At 40.1% G+C, this 27,164-nt stretch overlaps 1 protein-coding gene, 1 long non-coding RNA gene and 1 pseudogene across 2 annotated transcripts; 1 reads left to right on the forward strand and 2 right to left on the reverse strand.

The window, feature by feature from the left end:
* The first annotated feature begins 404 nt into the window (after positions 1-404).
* On the forward strand, positions 405-2,168 carry LOC119723288. Its single transcript, XR_005270528.1, has 3 exons — positions 405-728; positions 1,294-1,386; positions 2,158-2,168. It is a non-coding gene; the product is annotated as an uncharacterized LOC119723288 (long non-coding RNA).
* A 7,027-nt stretch (positions 2,169-9,195) lies between these two features.
* On the reverse strand, positions 9,196-12,382 carry LOC119723296 (annotated as a pseudogene).
* A 352-nt stretch (positions 12,383-12,734) lies between these two features.
* On the reverse strand, positions 12,735-24,309 carry LOC119723305. The gene is made up of 3 exons (XM_038193856.1): positions 24,018-24,309; positions 22,365-22,438; positions 12,735-13,099 (listed from the first exon to the last, which is right to left on the reverse strand). The coding sequence occupies exons 2-3, from the start codon at positions 22,381-22,383 to the stop codon at positions 12,750-12,752; spliced, it is 369 nt and encodes a 122-aa protein (XP_038049784.1). The 5' UTR covers positions 22,384-22,438; positions 24,018-24,309; the 3' UTR covers positions 12,735-12,749.
* Positions 24,310-27,164: the final 2,855 nt, after the last annotated feature.

Here is a 27,164-nt window from a genome sequence, read left to right on the forward strand (position 1 = left end):
CTTGACAATAAAGTTAAATGGGACACAAACGTGTATTTTCAAGGATTGCATTAAAAAAAATAATACATTTCATGTATGAGCCCTTTAAACCTGCACAAAAGAATGCGTTCGATTACTTCCCCCGCGCTTGCCCGTACTTTCGTCTTGGGTATAAGTGCACATGCGCAATAGCAATAAGGGTACACCCCAGTTAATAGGCCAACAATCCGTCCGCCAAGCTCATGAAGGCATTCGGTAAACCTTCGGACATTTTTTGGAGTAAGCCATTGATGGGGCTACCTGACCTATGATGAGTCAGAAATAGTAAATATTTTGATCAGGTGACACTGGGAACCAGACTAGCTCAGCGCGCGAGTCGGTTACACTGATCTCTATTATACCACGGATCTTCTACACCGTGATTATACTGTCAGTATAACAGAGATCAGTGGGCGATACTGTGTTGGGTCAGGCTCGAGTACTAGTAGTAAGCACGAGAAGTCACGTGAGAGTTAAATCAAACGCAGTCGAGTCAGTCGCGCTTGCACATATATAAAAAATAAATATTTGCTATATATGGGAGATACCGTAATCATTGGGGAAATCCAGCGTGGTGAAATCACACGCTAGGTGGTACGGTCTGGGATTGATCGGACAATCGCACAGTCTATTAGGCTGACTCGTAAATTGACTCTGAAAACCACGAGCAGGAAAACAGAAGAGCGCATAAACCCGCAGCAACAACAGAGGTAAGCTTTAACGTTGAGTTGTAGACTTCTTATCGCAAGGAAGACTCGATTTACCGTCACAGCCACACCCAAAGAAAATTGAAAAAGAATCACAGAAGACCTGGGCTGAGCACGACTGCCCCTGTCGTCAGTGGCGTAGCCAGGAATTTTTCATTGGGGGGGGGGGGGGGGGGGGGCCGCTGGGGGGGGGGCTGCCTGTCGTTATAAAGTAGTCTCCTCTTGAACGACGCGAGTCTCGTACTGGTCGATATTATTGTCAGACCGCCATACTATCCTCAAACGAATCTGCATTCTGTGTAATTTTCCGTGCAATCGAAAAGATACCGAAGACGGATATATGCCACTCAATAAGTCTGCATACATTTGTTTGTACGTGTGAAAATATTTTTTTGTCTACAGCGGCCGCCACTTATTATGTGGCGGCCGCCACATAATAAGAGGCAGCCGCTGTACAAAAACATATTGTCACACGTCGTGAAATCGCCAGTGTAGCAAGTAAAGATCGCAAATATAGAACCTCCTAGCAGAGTCTCTTCATGTTAATCATTTTTTTTTAACCATGCAGCTATATGGGCTTATAACTTTCGCAATCATCCTGCCTGCCTACCAGAGAACCTGAAGTCAAGAGGGACACCGAAAACAGTTTGATTTATAAACAGTAAGTAGTAAAAGTGTTTTTGCTCAATATACTTTGGTTTATCAATTCCAAACATGATCCAAGTTCCCTTTTATAACTAAGCAGCGTAGCCACGGTGTTCTCATCCGTACCGTGCAAAAAGGTAGACAGGCTTTTTTTCACTGGTCACCCGTAACATTAAAATGGTTGTGCTGGACAAGGCTGGATGTTCTGGGTTGAGATTTGGGTTGGTCCAGTGGGTGCTGGGCTAGGATAATAAGTGGCGGCCGCTGTACAAAAAAAATATTTTCACACGTACAAAAAAATATATTCAGACTTATTGAGTGGCACTATCCGTCTTCCGTAAAAAGAGATGGAAATTTCGTTCGCAAAAAAAGTTTGGACACACAAGACACTTACACTTCGTTGTTCAAACGGTTTTTTTTTTACAAAATGTTACTTCAGAACACGATGATGATCTCTTCAATTTTGCTGTTACCCCGCTATGCTTTTCCACGCATACGATGAAATGTTTATCCCGAATGAAAAATCGTCAAATCTTGAAGTCGATGTGCACATGCGCAGTTGGAATACCGAACTGGCTTATTATCACCCTCTGAAATTAGGTTCGACATTGCATTAGGTCTGATTCCATTTCCTGAATTCGAATGCACATCGATGATGCAAGCGCGGCACCATAGGCCAACAAGGCTGCAACTTTCCTTGGGCTAGGCTGCAAGGATTACAATAATCGGTATTTTTCTTACAAATTTTTAAAATTAATAAAATTATTCTCTCTCATGGTGCTTGCAGCAGACATCATGGTGATCATCACAGCGTTAGTCGTTGGAGCAGCCAGTCTAGGCATCATGACCTACGGTCCGGCCTTACTGGGGTTCAAGTCAGCAGGGATAGCAGCCGGCTCAGTGGCTGCCTCCATGATGTCTCAATCGGCCGTGGCAGCCGGTGGCGGTGTAGCAGCCGGAGGAGTAGTGGCTACGCTTCAGTCCGTAGGAGCAGCAGGCTTGGGTGCTGCTGGCTACGCCGCGTCGGGAGCCATCGGTGCTGTGTCCGGTTATCTCTTTGGCCGCAAGTGATGTGGGAATCTACGAAACCAAATAATGCTTCAATCGAAATTCACCAGTCACCTCGCCAGACAATTATCGAAATTATCACTCATTGCGGAAATACTTGACAAGTAGTTAAAGGGTGTGCAAAACTGTGAATCCATCTTATTACTAATCTACAATGGTTATTTACAAAACATCTCGCGAGACAACTCGAGTTTAACTTCCTTTAATGATGTTACAGCCAATATGTGAAATGAATTAGGAAAAATCACACTATTGTTGAAATCAGCTAGTACATGTGAAACCTTTACTAAGTAGACAACATTTGGACTAGAGTTATTAGGGATCTATACGACCTTAATTCGGGGATTACATACTTCTTTCCAGTTGGTAGATCATCATCATTCGAAGATCGTGAAGAATCCCATGGTATCTATCAGTTACCTTGTCTTTTGATTCTAAACCAGATTACAAAGTCAGTACTTGCAAGTTATTTAAGACTAAAATAACCAGAAAATAAAAATCTAAAATTTTTGAAAACTGAAAATAAGTCATTCCCCTTGTTTCAATTAATTTACTTTACGTCTGAAGATAATTGCTCTTGGGAATTAGGCCCTAAAATTTTTATTCGGACTCAAGAATGATTCCAACAGTTTCGACCCCCTGTCGCCAAAAACATCTCTCCTTTTAGTGGAATCTATATATATATAAGAGAGAGTTTAACTGGGCCTCCGAGACGATGTTTGCTCATGAAAGAATCCCAGACCGCGGGCTCCCGCGGCGCCAAAATCACTCCACGTCCGTGGAAAAATGCGGAGGGTGTCTTCCGCCAGGTCGGACACTTCGGGTCGTCCTGATTTTCCCGTACGGACCGGCGATCCGTTTCGTCGATTTTTCGTGACTGCGTTTTGCGCAGGAATTTGCCGTCGTGTGCGCTTTCACGTTGACTGTCTGTCCGCCCCCTGTGCTCGCTTTTTCTTCGTGTCTAGACTGGCGAGGTCAGCGAGGTCAACGTAGGGGTTTCGTTTTCGTGTTCTACTCGGCCGTTCTGCAAAAGAGTTCACCAAACGGTAGCATGGGGTGACCTTGGCAAAATATTTTTTCTCCATGGTGCGTTGCCATCAAGTGTCCCTATTGTTTCCTGTGCTTTGCTTGCCGCCCCTGCGCCGAGTGCAACGAATGCTCAGAAGGACTATACATTAGTATGCCTGGCGCGGTCTGACCAATCGAAAGTCTACACTGCGTAGTATTTATCCCCATTTACATTTAACTCCCCAAATGTTCATCCCCAACACTACGATCTACCCGATCTATGATCGGGTAAATCAGCTTGTATAGGCATAAATGAAATCACGTGCACTGTGACTCTTCCACTGGCTTGCTTAAATAGAAATAAATTGTCACACGTTGAAACAATTTTTGCGTGTTTTGTTTGCCTTGATTTTAAACATTCCATTCTGAAGATGATCTGAATCCAAGTATTATATTTTACCCAAAAGCTGATCTATTTCATGTTTGGGATAATTATGTGAAGGCTAAGATTGTAATTTTGTTGAGCACGCCCATTGGTGGAGGTTTAATCCTTTAAATGACCGAATGGCCATGATTTTAGTCCTCTTGCCAGTGCACCGAAAGAATTTACAAAGCGCCCCACAGCACAGTACGGTACGGAGCCCCTAAAGGGCAATTCAAAAACAGAAACAATTGTTTAGTGCGCACGAGATAAGCACGAGAATTTTTTTTTGAATTTTTGAATGTCTTTTTAGGGGCTCCGTACTTTAGGGGCTTTATACCGCAGTAACAACGCTCAGTAAAAAATACAACAGGAACACAACAAACATGTCGAACACATTATCCTTTGACCTGCTGTGCTGTAATTGACCCATCAATTCCAAAGATTCTTCACCAGCTCATTCCTCATCCCGGGTTTTCCCCCAACGTACGCAATGGCGCAGCGTTGGCAACCTCGTTCCCAAGCTTCAACTACATCTTTTCAGGAGCTTGTATTCCTCGCTCGATCGCCGCGGGGACGAGGTTACATTGTGGGTGACATTTCAAGCGCATTTAGTTGCAGTACCCTAATGATGTACATTGTACATAGATCGGTTGAGCCGTTGCAGTGTGTACATTTCATGTCAATCAGACGCTGCATTCACACCTGCATGCAGGGACGGACTTTTATGAATTCATTGCTACTGCCGCTTTGAACGGTAAGCAGGACGTACTTCATTATTAAACGAAGGCAGATTTATGTGAAAATTGTTTTGAAAACGAAACATGTGAACACCAGTGCCCTAGAGTTGTTGAATACAAACTGTTTCTATTCCAAAAAGGATGGGTCCGGTGTAGCGTGAATATCCGACTCCATGAAATGTGGACTCATTGGTAGTAGTGCGCACGCGTGAGTACAATACTATGCTATTTTTAGGATCGTTTGGGGAGAGTGACCTGTCACGTGCGAGGGATGATCCAATAAAAGGGAAAAAGGGGTCCGATTTTCATAGGAGTCGGATTTTCATGTGTCACCGGAAATAAAAACAAATATACAAAAAACAAACAACAACCAATACAATGCGCCGTGAAAATGTCCATATGATAATATAGTATACATAATAATGGTCAGTTTTGAAGAGCGCCCCCATTTGGCATATTGGTACCAACCGCCCCCCCCCCTTCCCCGCTCTTTGATTTTACGGAGGGCAAGTGTCCGGAGAAAAAAACATGTCTACATTATGGCGCGGATGTGCGGTTGCCCCCACTTGACATCAACAGCTGGATATGCTGCTTTTGCGTCCTGGAGATGTATATATTTTAATATCTCTCCTTATTTTCAAAGGCTAACTTTCTTTTTGAAAATATTTGATGAAATCGCTAGTGTAGTGAGTAAAGATCGCAAATCTAGAACCACCTAGCAGAGTCTCTTCATAATAATCTTTTTTTTTTAACTAGCAGATATATGCCCATGGGCTTATAACTTTCGCAATCATTCTGCCTGCCTCCTTGATTTATAAACAGTAAGTAGTAGAAGCGTTTTTGCTGAATATACGGTGGTTTATTGATCCCATACATGATAAAAATTCCCTTTTATAACTTAGCAGCGTAGCCAGTGTTCATGATCCGTACCGTGCAAAAAGGTAGACAGGCTTTTTTTCACTGGTCACCCGTAACATTAAAATTGTTGTGCTGGACAAGGCTGGATGCACTGGGTTGAGATTTGGGTTGGTCCAGTATGTGCTGGGCTAGGATAGATTTGGCATAGGTTGGCTGTGCGGGTGGGCATGAGGGCTGTACTGGGCTGTGCTGGGCTAGGCTGGATGTTCTGGGTTGAGATGGGCTTGTCTAGGATGTGCTGGGCTAGGCTGGGCTTTGCAAGGTTGGCTTGGCTGGGTGGGGTTGGGCTGGCTGTGCTGGCTTCGGGTGGGCTGGGCTGAGCCGGGTTAAGCTTGCTGCCCCTGCCATTGGTTGCACAGCATACGGTTTAGAACCGGGATCCTTGGCTGATATATTGATGAAGTTTTCGGAGTTCATTAACGGCTTTACTTTAAGCTTTGGCCTACCGTCTTGGATCGCAGGACATCTTGGATCTGCCTGTCGTTCAATAGCGCACAAAGGATTTACTCCTTTGAGCTTCTTGGTGGTTTTCTGTTTTGGTTTCGTGATCGTCCATGCTATCAAAGCAATCTGTTGTCCGCCAAAAAATAAGAATATACTGCCGTTTTAAAAAAACCCACTGTATTATGTAAAACGTATGAATTTGCGTATGCATAGGATAAATTACTTTGAAGACACTTTTAGGGTTTTTGCTTCATTATTATGTCTCCCAATTTTGGATTGTTTTGTACCGGGGTTTTTCAGGTGATTTCTTACGAGCCTTTCATCAATTTGTAAATCACAAAGGGAACACTGAAATGGTCCATGCGGCAATGCAAAATTTGTTGTTTTTTAAAAATATTTTCTATTTACCAACACTTTCTATTTAAACATTTTTTAACAATTATTATACAATGTAGAAAACGTTCCGTACTTTTCAGGACAAATGCAGTTTTAGTTTCCACAATTGTATCTGGATTGGTGATGAGGTTAAATTGTTTATGTGACGAAGTATCAGGTTGAATAGTTTGTGCAGCCATTTTCTAGTACACAATGTAATTCTCCTCGTCCCAATATGGCATATTTAATATAGTTCACGTATAATAATTTCGTAGTAAGTAACGTGAGTGCAAAACTTATATTATTACCTCCGGTTTTTAACACGAGTTGCAAACATGTCTCATCTTAATCTTAAGCAGCATTTTTAAGGCCAAATATAATTATTCAAAAAGCCTAAACGCATTTCGGGTTTCTTTCTAAACTTACTTTTAAAAATCTTTCAAACTTTTTTATGCAACTTGTCTTTAACATATATTTTTGTATAAAATAATTTAGCTCTGAAAGTTTTTTTTTTTGGTCTCTTCTCCTTTGACTCTTTGTTACCATAGTTTTATGTGCTTGTTCATTAAAACACGTGTTGTTGTTTGGGCGAATTGCAATTACCGTGCATGCTGATTGGACTGTTGCTCAACTCGTTAAAAAAATATAATCAATTTTTGTCAGAAACTATATTTACCCGTTGCTTCGAATATGTTCAAAACATTGAGATTAGCCTTTTGTCCATTAATAATTGGGCATTGGCTGTGGTATAATATACTCTGCATGTTCTGGGGACATTTCCGTGATTATCAATTTGATCGACATTTTCCAATGTGAACACAGCATTCCACATCATTAATCGCTGGGTAGGCCTACGTCTACAGGTCCCTCAGGCTGTACATGTCAGCAAGACTCGTGGGATTTCCCCCTTGCAGTGTATGCAGCAACGCAGATGGAAAATATTTTCAAGATTAATCAAATTCAACACCGTTCGTTATCACCAGTAACGGATCGGGAAGGCGTTAGCGAGTTGCGACCTTCGCTTCAGCCATTGACTAATGTTATAAAATGGGGCCAAAATAGTAAATTGGTTGGAAAATATTTCGACTCAAAGTCTTAGATTAATTTTCAAATTGCTTTATAGAATGCATGGAACATCGTAGATTTGAAGAGTTTTCCAAGGACCCCCTAGCTGGGCATGACATCGGCATGACATCGGCATGACTTCATACAACATGCAACCTATACATCCCATAACGGGAGATTGCTTGCAGTATTGATCCAGAATATCAAACTCCCCATACCTGAAAGCTATAGATCCCGCACCTGATCGTTCATTTCGGGGCATTACAAACTGCCACGACAGGAAAGTTAAATCCCAAGAGTCACCATGCACCCAATCATTGCTTTTGTTTTCAAAATGGAAAGTAGGATTTTCAGGTGTGGATCGTGGATTTTGGGAAAAGGGGTGTCAACGACTACTTTACAGAATGATTGTTGATAATATGAAGTTGGAAGTTTGTTTCAAAGCTTCGGTGTGTATTATGTAGTTATACATGCATGCACATTTTTTGATGCGCAGTCAAGTTGCAAATAAACACGAGGAACACTGCTAAATACAGATGCTGTGCATTGCGCCCAGAAAATTCCAGAGTCAGCACTGCTAACAAGCGTTCCCAGACAGGCAGCATAATGCCGGTGAGTACCACTTGTTTTACATGTATACACCTGGAAATACGCAAGCTATTGCGAACATTAATTCGTCGACAAAATCATTCATTGGAAACTTGACAATTATGAGTGCGCCACTAGGATTTATAGCCATGGTTAAAGGCAGTTCTTAGTACCTGTGGTTGCAGACCACTCCCATAGACCTCACTGATAATTAAGCGCACTTCCAAAAAGTATTAAAAATACTCAAAATTCTCAAAGGTGTTTGAAATACACATCAAATTAAAGCTTATAACATCGTCTTTCATTTTCTGTTATAGTTTTTTGGGGGTTAACGAATGACTTTTGGGTGCAAATTCCAACCTAAGTTCATCAACCCTTAAAGTAGTCATGTGGTCCATCGCAATTTTGAAAAAGGATGCCTACGCTCCATTGCAAAAGAGAGCCATTTTAGGGTCTAATTTCATCAAAATGTCACAGAAATACGAGCTCGCTGTCCTCTGCATGCATGGCTTCCACCCTTCTTTTTTTAAACCCTGAAGTTCATGGCCCTCACACTCTAATACCAGAGCATTTAAGGGCATGCAAATCGTGATTTTGCCGGCGCAGGCAATTTGCGGGCTTCTTTACTGGCCTGCACCTATTTAAACGGGTATGTCAGCTGAAAAGCAAGTTTGTGCATTGTTTTCTTCGTAAAAGTTTACGCAGAACGGCCGGAATACTGAATGAGGACAACAAATGATTTAATAACAAAGGCACCTTCAATATTGTATTTGTTCGTCAAGAGAGAAAAAAATCAAGAATTAGGGGGAATTACATTACAAGATCATATGGAACGTTGAAGGTCTATATAAAAAAAAGCTACGTAGGCGGAAGTACAATCATACTTAAGTAGACACCAAAATCGTGGTAAAATTACAAATGTTACCATATTAAAGTCATCCCATTTTCTTTTATTAGAATGAATGATATAGTTTGTAGAAAATAGACCCTTATCATGCTGCCCCCATTTCATTCATGGGCAGTGGGGGCACGGGGGGGGGGGGACTGGAACATTTCATGGGGGGGGGGGGGCGTCATGTAGATCAATGATAGTTTTTAAGAAACTCAAAATCTCAGTGGGGGCGACTGGGGGGCGACAAGGTTTCATGGGGGGGGGGGGCGGTCGCCCCCCCCCCCCCCCCCCCCGTGGCTACGCCACTGGTCATGGCCCATGTAACCAACATCAGTATTGAATGATAATGTTTTTTTGTGCAAAAAGGAACCGGACTATTTTTTCCTTACAGCCTCGATGGCTTTGGTTACGTTGATTTGAATGGGAAAAATCAAGATGGCCGCAACATGATAATGGTCTATATTAGTGACTTGCTCCGAACCGTTAGCGTATTTTTTCCCATCAGGAGGGTTATAGGGCAATGTCATGAATAATTCAGTTTTTTTCTTTGAATAATTGCAAGACATATGTTCTCGTTCTCTTTTCCCCTTAAATAAAAATTATCTCAACGCTAAATTTGGAGAAGAAAAATAGTCCATGAAAACGAGCAGCGACGACATGGATTCGAACCAGGGATCCTCGTATCAATAGCTCATCTCGCTATCCACTAGGCTCCTTTTTTTGTGGTAGCTCTACGACAACTGTTCTATAAAATACTTTAATGTAACTGGTTGACTAAATAACAACAGTGCTCTTGATATCATTGTTCTGTTACTATGAATGAACATAGTTTTCCCATCGAAACTACTAAATTATTCATGAATTGGCCCTAACCATCCTAGGAATAAAAATTGCGTAAACAACCTGATACATGTTGCCTGTGTCTATTGTTACGGTAGCAAATTTGTACGGAGCGGCATTTGCGATTTAAATGGGAAAACATGTAGTTTCAATTTGTGTTATTGAAAAATAATTTTACTTTCTCATGCATGCATCAACATATACTGAAACTGTTAATCAAAAATAAATTACACATATTTTAATTCATAACATTAAACAAAAACTATGTTGGTAATTGTGGCCATACCCTCCGACGAAGTGGATTGAAGAAGTCATACCACAGGGGCCCTACTTCCCTCTTAGACCAGATTGTGTGATGTGAATTACGATTTTGCACTGTAACTTCGCGGAATTTTCCCCATCACAATGTCAGCTTTGAACAATATTTACAATTGGTTAAAATAGGCGTATTTCCACCATTATAATCGAACATTGTGATGAAGATAACCACGTGAATAACTATAAAGAAGACTTTCAGTACCAAAATAAATACATTTTGTACAGATTTCCCTCTTTCCCCGAAATTTATCATAGCCCCAGACTCAACCGTAGCGAAACCATATAAGTACCGAGCAAATAGGCTTAATATTTCTCCAAATTTCATGAAAAATAAGAGAAGTATAGTAAAAACCACTCGGGTTCTTAGAAAGCCTCAATATATCCCGGTTCTGTTCGACTGGCTTAATCTTCAACTCATAAAATGTAATTGAACTATGTACAGAATTAAAGTGATTTATTCAACAAGTTGTTTGGTATACAAGTATGTCCTGCATATAGATCCAGTTAACACAATCAACATAAATTATGTACAAAATATCGACAACAGTCAACCCATTTATCCTCTTTGGAACAAAAATCAACATTTGAAAAAAACCTGTAAGTTTCATTATATTTTTAAACAAAGTGCATAATATACATCGCACACAAAAGGGTTTAACAATCACAATGCAACATTGAAACCTACTTATGATTCTAAATGCTGTGCTAACTTTGTACATTGATTTAAAATTATACGTATCGCCAAATATTCAGTATAGACTGGATTTAATAGGCCTTGTACCGATACCTTTAAGTGTATACGGCTGTGCTATTCAACCTTACTTGTTTTATAACATGTTTTGTAAGATATATGTTTTAAACATCTCCCTAGTGTTGTGTTACTGCGTTGATTTAATATTGCAACCTTTATGCACGGCCACACGTCTCAAGTTTCGAAAATTGCCCGAAAAAATCAAATGTGTTGACAATTATCAATTTATTAACATATTTTTAGTTAAGTCCTATTCTATTAAACGTTGTCTGTTTTACTAAGTCTTTCCTCTGTTGTGATGTCGATATATAAAATCAAAGCTGATGTATCAGTTCAAACAACCAACATCTGGTAAAGGTTAATTGTCCATAGATCAAAGTACTTTTAGCAAAGTAATTGTCGGGGTATGACGGTGAAATGAGACTGAATGAAGAGGTCGCGATGACATCAAAAGCTACCTTGCTTCATTACAATATTTTTTCTTCTTTTCTGACATCTTTTTTTTCTTCTTATTTTGCACCAATTGGCGAAGGTCTCGGAGTTTGTATACTTGTCATCACCAATCTTAGATCTAGCCCTCTGTATGACATCCTCAGGTGAATAACAATCATCCCTATACTCCAGCCTGTACACGGGAGGTTTGAAATCAATCGTCTCTTCCACGACACCTTGTTGTTTGGTGTAATGTACTACTTCCACCTTACACGTAGCTTGGTCACGATCCACGACTATAGCGTGAGTGTCATTGCTGTGCAAGACAATCTGATCGCCTGGTTTCAGGTCCTGTATGCTTTTTATAGCCCTATCATCGGTCCCGGTCATTGAAGCGAGCCTACGACGAATCGGCGGCCCTGTGCAAGTCCCTAGGAACTTGCCCAATACTCCCCCAAAAAATCCCCGAAAATGCCCCCAAACAAAGTCCCCGCACCTGGCATTATTAAAGTTCCGAGCGCTTCTCCGGCAATGCCCAATCCAGCGGCAAAGCCGATACCTAACAGTGCCTCGGCAACACGCTGGACAACGCTGGTTATGTAATCTTGCCGGGAAATTTCACCAGCATTTCTGCTTTTTGAAATCTTGTAAAGATCCCACACGCAAAAGCCGCTCTCTATGAGAAAAAGGACAACAACTCCAACGGCATTGGACTTTTTCTTGAAAAATGCTCTCTCCACGGTCTCAGCAGTAACAGTTTTAAAAGTTGCTTTTGCGACGGTCTTGACTGTGGTAGCTGCTAGGATCGCTGTCAGCTTATGAAATAACCATTCAACCTGGCAGCTTTCTGCAAGCCCTGTCTTACAACATGTCGCAAACGTTTCGCAGTTATCATGAATTAGATTGTAACCAGTGTCGCTTAACCTAACTCTAGCACGAGCGATAACCAACTCACGTGGGTTAACTTTAGCTAACTCGTCAGGGTAATCGATACGAAACAATTCTCCCTGTTGTTGGTTTAGGTCAAGCTCGGTTTGCATGATCTGCCACTTATCGTCCGACTTCCACCAATGAATGACCGTCACACGCCCTCCCACCCCACCAATTTCTAAGGCGAACCATCAGATAACAGACCTTTCGGGTACCTGGTCCGGTATGCTAATTTCTTTCACCCCAATCGGTACGAAGGCAGAAGCCACCCGGTTACTGAAGCGTGACGCCCCAATTGGTCCAAACTGGTGACTCAGGGTTTCACAATAGGCAACATAAATTGAAGTCTGACCATTGTTGGAGGATTATTCGGCCCACTGGGATTACCAGCGGCAACTTCTATGAAGCTCATCACAGTCATTGTTGCCTACTGGAGGATTAGCGCGTCGCAAATTGGTTCCTTTGTGATGAGCCAGAGCCATGGTGCAGAAGCCTGGTGGAGTTTATCCAGGCCGATCGGTTCCATGCAAGGTCCCAATCCCTTCAACATACTGGGCGGGCTCAACCCCGAACGGTATGGGGAGGGATTCTAATTTGAGGGCTCGCCTAACACGATGGCATGATGCCAGTGGCCAAACCTGCGCTGCCAAGTGATGTGATCCCCCACCTTTAGGATATTGCTCAGGGACTTGCAATTCTCGATTTTGGTGGTGTTGCTCTCAGTGACTATCTTGAGTTGTTTCTTGAGGACGACATCGTTGACAGTTACCGAGGGGCGGGTGTTATCTTCGTCTGGATGAAACAAAAACCGTTCTTCCAGCAACGCTTGACTGCAGTTAGTGCAACAGACGCCGAGTAGTTGATCTTCATAGTAGTAGGGTCGGTACTTGAGAGCTTTTTTATTGGCACATGAGCAGTCAGGGAGGCTCCGAAAAGATCCTGTGTAGGGTGAAAAAATATTGCTTGGCTGGATTTTTGTTTTAAATTGGAGTGGGGAAAAGCGCTGAGACGTTTTTGTCATAGATGGCGCAGGATGCATGTGCCTGATTCAGTGGGTTTGTTCCCTGAATATCCTTCTGGGGTTTTCCTCCAACCTCCAAAACTGTAATTTCTTCTCTTGTCTTCTCTCTACATGTTTCTTCAGGCTTGTGAGCTACAGTGCCTATTAAAGGGCGCTTTGATGAATGCCTGATGTCATCACCAGAAATAAAAACAAACTAGAGGTTGTAGGAACAACCACACGGTGTTGGGCCATGGGTTACCGCAAACTTTGCCACACACATCTCAAAATGCATGTTTCAATCCATGTTTGACTTTTTCAACATGCCGCCAGAGGGCGCCCTAACATTTGATGACGTCACCTGTAAAATGTTTGTACGGTACTGCCTAGGCAGACACTCACATTGTTGAAAGCAAGTTCGCATCTTCTGCCCATTTCAAATAATAAGGCACTTCCGGTTTCGACTGGAAGGAAGGGTCACGTGATTTTGCACTCAATACCAAAAATGAAGACCCTGCAATATTGTATAGATTGCCATAAAAACAAAATCAAATCTGTAGCAGTTGATTTTATATATTGATTTTCAAAGATTAAATCTAAAAATCTTTGATTGCTTGTAATATGATACCTGATGACGTCATTGTGACGTAATTACCAGAAAGTTCAAGAGCTATGTAAACTGTGCTATATATAGCCAAACCTTGATTATATCTGTCATGGTATATTTGTTAGCAATTTTTTAAGGTTTAAAGGTCTTTTAATTGTAACTTCCGGTCTGAAGACGTAATCATTTTTTTTCGCGCACAGGTGTTGTCTGCATTGTGGTCATCGTGAACATTAATTTTGAAGCGATTACCGCAAACTTCGCCACAGACATCAAGTGAAAATGTGGTTTTTACGTTTTTAAACCTGCCGCAAGAGGGCGCTCCAACACTTCATAGCATCACCCATTATTTTTTTTGAAAGGTCACTCCAGGCAGACACCAAAATCATTAAAAGCAAGTTCATATCTTTTTCCACTTTCAAATTATTAGGCACTTCCGGTTTCGACCGGAAGAAGGGGTCATGTGATTTTAGGCGCACGAGATAAAATGAAGATCATGTATTGCCATGTCAATTCCCGCAAATTTCAAGTTCCGGTCTCTCACGGTTGATTTTATGTTGAATTTCAAAGATTAAATTTATTATTTTTTGAAGTGACGTCACGTGACCCATGATGACGTCATGATGACGTAATTGCAAAAAAGCACATCTGCAGTGGGTTGTGCATTCATGTATTGACAATTGAAGTTAATATATGTTTTCATTTTGACAAACAGTTCCGGAGAAGAATCTGTCTTGAATAAAAACTAGAGTTTGAGGACAAACACACGGTGTTGGGCTAGAGGTTTGGCTTTTTTCGCATTGTTGATTATTGTTGTTGATTGTTGATGTTGGTTGTTGATGTTGATGTTGATTGTTGATTGTTGATGTTGATTGTTGATGTTGATTGTTGATTGTTGATGTTAATGTTGATTGTTGATTGTTGATGTTGATTGTTGATGTTACGGTTGATTGTTGATGTTGGTGTTGATTGTTGATGTTTATTGTTGATGTTAATGTTGATCTTGATGCTGATTGTTGATGTTGATTGTTGATGTTAATGTGGATTGTTGATTGTTGATGTTGATTGTTGATGTTGATGTTGATTGTTGATGTTGATTGTTGATGTTGATTGTTGATGTTGCTGTTGATTGTTGATGTTGATGTTGATTGTTGATGTTGATTGTTGATGTTGATTGTTGATGTTCATGTTAATGTTTATTGTTGATTGTTGATGTTGATGTTGAGGGTTGAGGGTTGAAAAATAGCGCGTGGAGTAATTATACAGAGGATAGTTAAAAAAGAGTCAGGTGAGGATCTGCACGCGCGTATGCTGCTGTACTGAACACTTACGGTATCTAGTACAATTGTTACAAAAACCCATTAAATAGCTCATATCTCTAAAAGTAAAGGTCGCACACCATTGGCTCAATACGAGATATTGCTCGCCATACCCTCTTTACCCCAATGCGCATGTTTTTAGGGGAACAAACGCCGAATTTAAAAAAGCGCCCAATTGGGTGCTTTTGCCAGCCCAATTTTTGAGCATCATATGACGGGAAGTTCCCTTTTACGCAATCGCAGCACGCTGTTGTTCGGGATTTTCCCTTTGTACGCAATCATCCCCATTTGCTGTACATGCAATGTACGTGGCATTAAATGAGCGTTTCAATGTGTAGGCGTGTTCAACTTCAACGGGGCTGAAGGGCATCTTCTAGTAAATGTATTGTAACGAAACCTTGGGAAGTTTTAGACCTATTATTAAAGTGCCATTTAAAGCACAAAACTGGATTTTATCTCTGACGGTTGATTTTTTAGCAATTTTCAAAGTAAAAGAGGTAGTTTCATTGTAACTTCCGGTCTGATGACGTAATCAATTTTTTTTCGCGCACAGGTCTTGTCTGCATTAAGGTCATTATGTATATTAATTTTGAAGCAATTACCGCAAATTTCGCCACAGACATCAACTGAAAATGTGTTTTGGACATTTTTTAACCTGCCGCTAGAGGGCGCTCGAGCACTTGATGGCGTCACCGGTCATTTTTTCGGAAAGATCAACCCACCCACAGGCTAACATCGTTAAAAGCAAGTTCATATCTTTTTCCACTTTTGAAATATTAGGCACTTCCGGTTTCGACCGGAAGGAAGGGTCATGTGATTTTACGCACACAAGATTAATTGAAGAGCATGTATTATCATGTCGATTCCCGCAAAATTTAATTTCCGGTCTCTCACGGTTGATTTTATATTGAATTTCAAAGATTAAATTTATTATTTTTTGAAGTGACGTCATGGACCCACGATGACGTCATGATGACGTAATTACAAAAAAATTCATCTTCAGTGGGTTGTGCATTCATGTATGGACAATTGAAGTTCATATCACTTTTCATGTTGACAAACAGTTCTGGAGAAGAATTTTGCTGAGAAGAACTAAAGAAAACAAAAAAAAACGGTGTTGGGCCATGGATTACCGCAAACTTTGCCACACACATCAACGCAAAATATGCATGTTAAATCCATGTTTTACTTTTTCAACATGCAGCCAGAGGGCGCTCTAACATTTGATGACGTCACCTGTAATTTTTTGTACAGTACTGCCTAGGCAGACACTCACATCGTTGAAAGCAAGTTCGCATCTTCTGCCAATTTCAAATAATAAGGCACTTCCGGTTTCGACCGGAAGGAAGGGTCACGTAATTTTGCACTTAATACCAAAAATGAAGACCCTGCAATATTGTATCGATTGCCATAAAAAACAAAATCAAATCTGTAGCAGTTGATTTTATATTGATTTTCAAAGATTAAATCTAGAAATCTTTGATTGCTTGTAATATGATACGTGATGACGTCATTGTGACGTTATTACCAGAAAGTTCAAGAGCTATTTTAACTGTGCTATATATAGCCAAATCTTGATTATATCTATCACGGTTGATTTTTTAGCAATTTTCGAAGGTTTAAAGGTCTTTTTATTGTAACTTCCGATCTGATGACGTAATCAATTTTTTTTCGCGCATAGGTCTTGTCTGCATTAAGGTCATCATGTACATTAATTTTGAAGCAAATACCGCAAAGTTCGCCAAAGACATCAACTGAAAATGCGTTTTTGACGTTTTTTAACCTGCCGCTAGAGGGCGCTCCAACTCTTCATGGCGTCACCCATTATTTTTTTTTGAAAGGTCAATCCAGGCAGACCCGTTCATCGTTGAAAGCAAGTTCATATCTTTTTCCACTTTCAAATTATTAGACACTTCCGGTTTCGACCGGAAGGAAGGGTCACGTGATTTTACGCGCACGAGATAAAATGAAGATCATGTATTACCATGTCGATTCCCGCAAAATTCAAGTTCTGGTCTGTCACGGTTGATTTTATATGGAATTTCAAAGATTAAATTTATTAAACTTTAAAGTGATGTCACGTGACCCATGATGACGTCACAATGACGTAATTACAAAAAAGCACATCTTCAGCAGATTGTGCATTCATGTATTGACAAATGAAGTTCATATATGTTTCCATTTTTCCAAACAGTTCCGAAGAAGAATTGTGTCTTGGAGAATAAAAAAAAAAAAAATTGTGAACTTTTACAAAAACAATAGGTTTTGGGCTAAAGCCCAACACCTAAAAAAATAATAGTAAACCCTTACAAAAACAATAGATGTTGGGCTAAAAGCCCAACAACTAACTAGAGGTTGTAGAAACAACAACACGGTGTTGGGCCATGGATTACCGCAAACTTTGCATGACGAAACCAGCCCTCTTAAGAAAGTGACTAGTTTCTACACTGTTGAAAGCCCCTGGGGAGCAAGTAAACCAAACTCCCCTCCCTGCTCCACAGTCCCAGCGAGATAGTGACTTGTGGTTAAATGAAATACCACCTGTTCGCCACACTGCTTTCTGGAACTATACTTTCTGGCGAATTGCGGTTTTATGCAAGCATAACAGTAACAGATCGTTCTCAGCCATTTATTCACGGATTTTCACATTTCAACATATAACAGGGGTGTGGAACCTCAGCTTTAAAGCTGATTTCAGCTTGATTTGATTTGGATTTCAGCTCTTTTCACTCACTTGCTGTGTACAAAAGTATAGGAGATTTCCAAAGTTCAGCTTTTTTACACCTTTTTCAGCTGTTTTCAGCTATTTTTATCAGTGGTCACTCACACCCCTGATATAAAACAAGTTAACATTTCAGGTACGTCATTATGATAATACTTTTGTTGGCCGACAGATTAAATTTAGCAACCAAATATTATGCTTGAAATCTCCCAGGCAGAGTGACCTTCGCTCCTTTTAGGAACCATTTATAGAACGAGTGATAATGCATTTTTGACGCTTTTTAACCTGCCGCTAGAGGGCGCTCTGACATTTTATGACGTCACCTGTAATATATTGCTGTAATACAGCCTAGACAGACACTCACATCATTGAAAGCAAGTTCGCATCTTCTGCCAATTTCAAATAATAAGGCACTTCCGGTTTCGACCGGAAGGAAGGGTCACGTAATTTTGCACTTAATACCAAAACTGAAGATCCTGCAATATTGTAACGATTGCCATAAAAAACAAAATCAAATATGTAGCAGTTGATTTTATATTGATTTTCAAAGATTAAATCTAGAAATCTTTGATTGCTTGTAATACGATACTGGATGACGTCATTATGACGTCATCACCAGAAAGTTCAAGAGCTATTTTAACTGTGCTATATACAGCCAAATCTTGATTATATCTATCACGGTATATTTTCTAGCAATTTTTGAAGGTTTAAAGGTCTTTTTATTGTAGCTTCCGGTCTGATGACGTAATCATTTTTGTTTCGCGCACAGGTGTTGTCTGCATTAAGGTCATCATGTACATTAATTTTGAAGCGATTACCGCAAACTTCGCCACAGACATCAAGTGAAAATGCGTTTTTGACGTTTTTTAACCTGTCGCTAGAGGGCGCTCCAACACCTCATGGCGTCACCCATTATTTTTTTGAAAGGTCAATCCAGGCAGACACTTCAATCGTTAAAAGCAAGTTCATATCTTTTTCCACTTTAAAATTATTAGGCACTTCCGGTTTCGACCGGAAGGAAGGGTCACGTGATTTTGCGCGCACAAGATAAAATGAAGATTATGTATTACCATGTCGATTCCCGCAAATTTCAGGTTCCGGTCTCTCACGGTTGATTTTATATGACATTTCAAAGATTAAATTTATTAAACTTTGAAGTGACGTCACGTGACCCGTGATGACGTCATGATTACGTAATTGCAAAAAAACACATCTGCGGTAGGTTGTGCATTCATGTATTGACAATTGAAGTTCATATATGTTTTCATTTTGACACACAGTTCTGGAGAAGGAATGTGTATAGAAGAAAAAAAAACTAAAGCTAAAAAAAAAAGCTAAAGCCCAAAACCTAACTAGAGGTTGTATGAACAACCACACGGTGTTGGGCCATGGATTACCGCAGACTTTGCCACACACATCAACTCAAAATATGCATGTTTAAATCCATGTTTGAATTTTTCAACATGCCGCCAGAGGGCGCTCTAACATTTGATGACGTCACCTGTAAAATGTTTGTACAGTACTACCTAGGCAGACACTCACATCGTTGAAAGCAAGTTCGCATCTTGTGCCAATTTCAAATAATAAGGCACTTCCGGTTTCGACCGGAAGGAAGGGTCACGTGATTTTGCACCTAATACCAAAAATGAAGACCCTGCAATATTGTATCGATTGCCATAAAAAACAAAATCAAATCTGTAGCAGTTGATTTTATATTGATTTTCAAAGATTAAATCTAGTAATCTTTGATTGCTTGTAATATGATACTTGATGACGTCATTGTGACGTCATTACCAGAAAGTTCAAGAGCTATTTTAACTGTGCTATATACAGCCAAATCTTGATTATATCTATCACGGTTGATTTTTTAGCAATTTTTGAAGGTTTAAAGGTCTTTTAATTGTAACTTCCGGTCTGATGCATAATCAATTTTTTTTCGCGCACAGGTGTTGTCTGCATTATGGTCATCATGTACATTAATTTTGAAGCGATTACCGCAAACTTCGCCACAGACATCAAGTGAAAATGCGTTTTTCGCGTTTTTTAACCTGCCGCTAGAGGGCGCTCCAACTCTTCATGACGTCACCAATTATTTTTTTTGAAAGGTCAATCCAGGCAGACATCAACACCGTTGAAAGCAAGTTCATATCTTTTTCCACTTTCAAATTATTAGGCACTTACGGTTTCGACCGGAAGGAAGGGTCACGTGATTTTACGCGCACAAGATAAAATGAAGATCATATATTATCATGTCGATTCCCGCAAAATTTAAGTTGCGGTCTCTGACGGTTGATTTTATATTGAATTTCAAAGATTAAATTGATTATTTTTTGAAGTGACGTCACGTGACCCATGATGACGTCATGATGACGTAATTGCAAAAAAGCACATCTTCAGTTGGTTGTGCATTCATGTATTGACAATTGAAGTTCATATATGTTTTCATTTTGACAAACAGTTCCGGAGAAGAATGTGTCTTGAAGAATAATAAAAAAAATAGTAAATTCTTACAATAACAATAGGCTGAGGCCCAACACCTAAATATTAACAATCACTGTGGGGTGAAATTCCTTGGCTCTCAATATTTAGGTTTTGGGCTTTAGCCCAAAACCTATTGTTTTTGCTAGGGTTTTTAGATTTTTTTTTTTCTTCTATACACATTCCTTCTCCAGAACTGTGTGTCAAAATGAAAACATATATGAACTTCAATTGTCAATACATGAACGCACAACCTACCGCAGATGTGTTTTTTTGCAATTACGTAATCATGACGTCATCACGGGTCACGTGACGTCACTTCAAAGTTTAATAAATTTAATCTTTGAAATTCCATATAAAATCAACCGTGAGAGACCGGAACCTGAAATTTGCGGGAATCGACATGGTAATACATGATCTTCATTTTATGTTGTGCGCGCAAAATCACGTGACCCTTCCTTCCGGTCGAAACCGGAAGTGCCTAATAATTTTAAAGTGGAAAAAGATATGTACTTGCTTTTAACGATTGAAGTGTCTGCCTGGACTGACCTTTCAAAAACAATAATGGGTGACGCCATGAAGTGTTGGAGCGCCCTCTAGCGACAGGTTAAAAAACGTCAAAAAAGCATTTTCACTTGATGTCTGTGGCGAAGTTTGCGGTAATCGCTTCAAAATTAATGTACATGATGACCTTAATGCAGACAGCACCTGTGCGCGAAAAAAAAAATGATTACGTCATCAGACCGGAAGCTACAATAAAAAGACCTTTAAACCTTCAAAAATTGCTAGAAAATATACCGTGATAGATATAATCAAGATTTGGCTGTATATAGCACAGTTAAAATAGCTCTTGAACTTTCTGGTGATGACGTCATAATGACGTCATCCAGTATCGTATTACAAGCAATCAAAGATTTCTAGATTTAATCTTTGAAAATCAATATAAAATCAACTGCTACATATTTGATTTTGTTTTTTTATGGCAATCGATACAATATTGCAGGATCTTCAGTTTTGGTATTAAGTGCAAAATCACTTGACCCCTCCTTCCGGTCGAAACCGGAAGTGCCTTATTATTTGAAATTGGCAGAAGATGCGAACTTGCTTTCAATGATGTGAGTGTCTGTCTAGGCTGTATTACAGAAATATATTACAGGTGACGTCATAAAATGTCAGAGCGCCCTCTAGCGGCAGGTTAAACAACGTCAAAAATGCATTATCACTCGTTCTATAAATGGTTCCTAAAAGGAGCGAAGGTCACTCTGCCTGGGCGATTTCAAGCATAATATTTGGTTGCTAAATTTAATCTGTCGGCCAACAAAAGTATTATCATAATGACGTACCTGAAATGTTAACTTGTTTTATATCAGGGGTGTGAGTGACCACTGATAAAAATAGCTGAAAACAGCTGAAAAAGGTGTAAAAAAGCTGAACTTTGGAAATCTCCTATACTTTTGTACACAGCAAGTGAGTGAAAAAAGCTGAAATCCAAATCAAATCAAGCTGAAATCAGCTTTAAAGCTGATTTCATTTAACCACAAGTCACTATCTCGCTGGGACTGTGGAGCAGGGAGGGGAGTTTGGTTTACTTGCTCCCCAGGGGCTTTCAACAGTGTGAAACTAGCCACTTTCTTAAGAGGGCTGGTTTCGTCATGCAAAGTTTGCGGTAATCCATGGCCCAACACCGTGTTGTTGTTTCTACAACCTCTAGTTATTTTTGGATGTGATCCCAAAATCAATTAAGCCCTAGGCAATTACGGTGCAATAAAAATTTGAGATTGTGCACGTCTAGAGAATTCTGATTGAAGAGGACTAAAGGTTAAAATTAGATTCTTTTCCAGAGCCCGCATGATAGGTCTAAGCGTGTCATACAGGATTAATATGTTATATAATTTCCAGTATTCGCCTTGATGTTATTTATCAAAACTGAGAAAAAGAAACGTATTCCAAACTCCAAACGGAAACTGATTGGCCAAAATTTGTCTTGAAATATCCAGCCAGTTCAAGATATACATTTAAAGTATGATTCTTGACAGGATTGTAGTTGAAAACATGACAATAATGTGATTTTGCGTTTCTACCTTGGTTATGATTATCCATAGTCTGTCCTTTTGTCGCGCGTTAGCTCATTCAAGTCTTCGTGATTCGGTTCAACCTGCAAATTAAAGTGAAAATAAAGACAGGAGGGTGCTGTGTTTTATTCGCAGTACATGGCTACACGCAAACTGACAGTTAACCCGACATTTCGGTTATTAATTTGTTTTGTCAAAAAAATAGCTCTTCTCTGTTTTGCAACTTTAGTAACTGCGACGTCGTTTCGATCAGAAATCTTGAAAAGTATTTTCATCGATTGACATGCAGTACGGTATGTTCTCATTAAACACACGAAAATCAATACTTTCAAAGTTCAAACAATAATTTGTTCAATCGAGTGACAACTTGAGAAATGTTTGGTTGGTTTAGAATATCAGCCGATAATCGTGACCTCGCGACATATTTATTATGCATAACCCTCCGTGACAAGAGCTGATGTTAGGCGCCCATAGCGAATATATGAAAAAACAAATCACTTCCCGGTCTCATAATGGCCATCCACGAATTTGACTGGGTCGACGAACCGTACACAAAGTAGAAAGGGCGCCCGTTACGATGAGGTCAAATAAGCGCACGCTGAAACATAAACGTCTTGGAACCAAGACTAACTCTCACGGGGAGTCAATTCTTTGGGCGCACGCCACCAATTCTTTGGGTGCTCAATCTTCGTTTGTCCTTGACTGAGTTATGACAATAAAATGCATAATGTTTCTATATTCCACTCTGATTTAAAAAAAACCATATTTTTTTCTTTTCAAAATTGAAAAAAATAAATAAAATAAAGACACTGGATTTGGATCAATCTTGACCCCCTCATTCTACATTCAGAATGTTCGGATAATAACAATAATGTGGTGCTCATATAGCGCTTTATATCAAAGGTCTCAGAGCGCTCACAATTATTACCCCTGTTCATCAAGTTATGAGACAAATTTTTGTAGCAGGTCGAAATCAGCGCATTCTGGTATATACATTCATAAGCATATTTATAATCCTGGATGGAGAGAGGCAATCGTAGCAAAGAGTCTTGCCCAAGAACACAAGCACCATGTTCCCCGTCAGGGTTCGAACAAATAATAAGGCAAAATACAAAGGTTGCCGGTTTTAAACAACAGAGTAGACTGTATACGACGCAACGGACACGTGGTCTGGACAACTGAACATCGTGACCGCGCGACATGATGTACATGCATGACCCCTCTGGGAATTATATATGAAATGGACCAGATATGGAACCTCACTATGTGGCCATGCATAGCGAAAATGTTGAATGGAAACAAATTGGTCCCCAGTTCTAGGAAATACCCCGGCCCTTCGGGGTAAGTCAGTAAAAGACTAACCGACAGAGTGTTGGTTTTATGGTGCATTGTGTACCTTGATAATTATAATACCAAGGAGTCTGTTCCTGCAGATGATGCCTTTGTAAAACAAAGTGCAGCTATTTAGATGATCCTGAATATTCTACACAAATAAAACACACACGCACTAATGAAAACCTTTAATGTTTACCACCAAAACACAAAGAGAAGTGACATAAAAGTGATCAGATGGCCTCGCATGGTCAAGGATGTTTATGCAACTCCCCAGCATCGTATAATGACAATACATACTGTTAGCCCTGTCAATTAAGCTGTCCTCACCTGCTGCATCCATCGGTAAAGGCGACCTGTTGTACGGATGGACTGTAGGCTAAATTATCGTACACACGTACAGTAGTGTGTTATCGGCATGATGAATCCAGCCTTATTTCAACCATGTTTCAACCGAGCATGAATGTACACTGTGACGTTCACGTTCGATCTGTTTTGTCCCTGTGAAAAGGCAGTGTCACCATGACGACTATGACATGATGCACTATTTAAAGCAACAAAGCGGGAATCCCCGCACGCATTTCGCAATGTTGCAATTTCGCAATAGCGCCGCAAAGGGAAAGGTCACGTGCCGAGCTTATGGGCATTTTAACACTTACAAATGTGTTGGATTTTTGTGCAAGTTAATTTTCCTATGGTTTCGGGAAGGGCGCCGCCAGGGGTGAACTTCCAGGCTCTTCCCCCCCCCATATATTAGACTGGCATCCAGTCCTATGCTCACAACGGGGATGCGACACCGGTGCGTTGTTTTACATATATATATATAGGCCTATTAGTGGCAAATGTATCGATGCATTTCATGTCGTACATGATTGCTACACACAGTTTCAAAATACATTGTCGTCTGAAACAAAAGAAGGAGATATGCAGACAATGTGGGGACTGCCTTAGGCGTGATCCATTCGATGACGAATGAAAGAGCATCGAGAGACGCAAAGAGGGTAGAGGGCGCTCGTTATATACAATTCAACTTTCGCTGTCCCTGATTGGTTCCCTAAACCTCCGAGTTCCCTTTGCGTCAACCTCTGTTCCCTTCCATGGTGTTGAGCAGTACTGACTATGAGTAAACGTTATTCGAATTATTGGATGACGTTGCCAATCATTTATCAATCCATTATGTTAATTATGTGCCCGTTGTAACATGCATACAGTTTCATTTGGATTCCATGGGAATTTTGTGATATTAAAAACTGTAGGTAGATTTTGTGTATACGTTTTAAGAAACGAACTAAAAATACACGTCCATCAAATACAGGGTGGTTAAAAAAAGGACACCCACTTTTGACAGTAATTTTTACTTACTTAATGAAATATTTTTTTCACGTAGTAGTAAAGTATAGGCCTTTAACTATGCATGGTGAAAAAAAAATAGTAAAAGTCGCAACAATAGTGATATTGTGCTAATATGAAATCAAGTCACCAAAATCAGTCTTGTCCACGGGTTATTCCATGTAAATTTGACGTTTTCGTAGTTTATAAAAAATAAAAAACCTTCCCACCAAAATATTTTTTGAAGCTATCCAATTATTCATGTAAAGTGTTAAGATCATCTACTCAATGAGCTGTCGGCTTAAGTTCATTGTTGCATAACATTACATACATAACAATCAAATGTCATGCCCTTTCAAAAGCTCGGAAAGCTGAGCTCAGTCAAGCGAAGGGAATGTATACCTCCGTGGAAAAACAGGTTTCGCACATGAAATGTTCAAATTAGCATAGCTCTCAACGACAAAATGTGCAAATGCAACGATTTTTTCGTCACGAGTGCTTAAAGGCCAGTACTTTAATAGCTACTAATCGACAGTTAAAAATAATTTTATATAAATAGGTGAAAATGCTGTCAAATGTGGGTTTTCCTTTTTTTGAACCACCCTGTATATCTCGATTAGTGAGTTAAGTAAAATCTTTCGGTATCCTTCATTTAATTTTTTTTGCCACAACATTTTTGTTCATTGTCTCTGTACTTAAACAAGAATTCATAAATACCTCAGACAGTTTAGCTATTCCTATTGGTCGAGAGCCCGTCACGTGGCCGGTCTTAAACGGATGATAAAGACATGGCTAGCTGGTCTTAAACACTTTTCCAGTGTCACAATAAAATGTGGACTCCTAAAAATCCAGTGCCTCTTACCGTTTCATTGGTTGAACGTTCACAATCCTCACGTAGGTATGCGCAACACTACCAGCGAGTCAGAATTTTATAGTTCTAAAACTGATCTCTATATAAAGACTGGATAGCTAATAAAGAGCCGCACAATGTACGAATTTGACGCCATATTGGTGAGACCGGCTGGTGATCTACAAAGGACAAGTTGCCGTCTTTATAGACAGCTTCATTTCTTTTGTAACGTCGCGGCTCACTTGACTTATAGTCCAGCGGATATGTGACAAAATATCGATGAATTGTGCACTTTTGCATAAAAGCGTGAAACTTGGCACAGATGTTTATATTCATGCGAGAAAATGTTTTAGATGTGGAGCCATCGCAAATTTACCCTTTTAGGGGCGTGGCATCCATTTTAAAAAAGGGGGGCGGGACTTGTCATGCCCGCAATAAAAATGGTTTTTCCCACTTGTTACAAAAGCAGGAAACCTCACAAAGACATAATTATATAGATTATTAGTGTTTTCCAGATTCGGAGCCACCACAAAAGTACCTTTTTAGGGGCGTGGCAGCCATTAAAAGAAAATGGGGGGGGGGGTAATTATTATGCCCACTTTGGAAAACATTGTGCCCATATTTCATGAACGAATAAAACGTCCCACAGACGTTTATATTCATGAGAAAAAAAATTCCAGATGTGGAGCCATCTCGAACACACCCTTTTAGGGGCGTGGCAACCATATAGGAAAAAAAAGGGGGGCGGGGTTTTCATTATGCCCACCCTGGAAATATTGTTCCCACACTCAGAGAGAACTGGAACTTTCTACAAACATTGACATTCATGAGAAAACAAATTCCAGATGTAGAGCCATCTCGAACACACCCTTTTAGGGGCGTGGCAACCATATAAGGAAATAAAGGGGGCGGGGTTTTCATTATGCCCACCCTGGAAATATTGTTCCCACATTCATAGAGAAATGGAACTTTCCACAGACATTGACATTCGTAAGAAAAACAATTCCAGGTGTGGAGCCATCGCGACCACACCCTTTTAGGGGCGTGGCAGCCATATTGAAAAAAGGGGGGCGGGGTTCTCATTATGCCCAACATGGGGAAAATGTGCCCACATCTCATAAACGAATGAAGCTAATTTCCACAGACATTAATACTCACGAGATAAAAATCATACGTGGAGCCATCGCAAACACACCCTTTTAGGGGCGTGGCAGCCATAATAAAATGGGGGGGGGTAGTCACGATGCCCCTATAAAAGAAAGTTGTGCCTTCCTTTCATAAATGGATTAAATACTCAC

The sequence above is a fragment of the Patiria miniata genome, unplaced genomic scaffold (assembly GCF_015706575.1).
Source record: "Patiria miniata isolate m_02_andy unplaced genomic scaffold, ASM1570657v1 HiC_scaffold_1, whole genome shotgun sequence".
NCBI lineage: Eukaryota > Metazoa > Echinodermata > Asteroidea > Valvatida > Asterinidae > Patiria > Patiria miniata.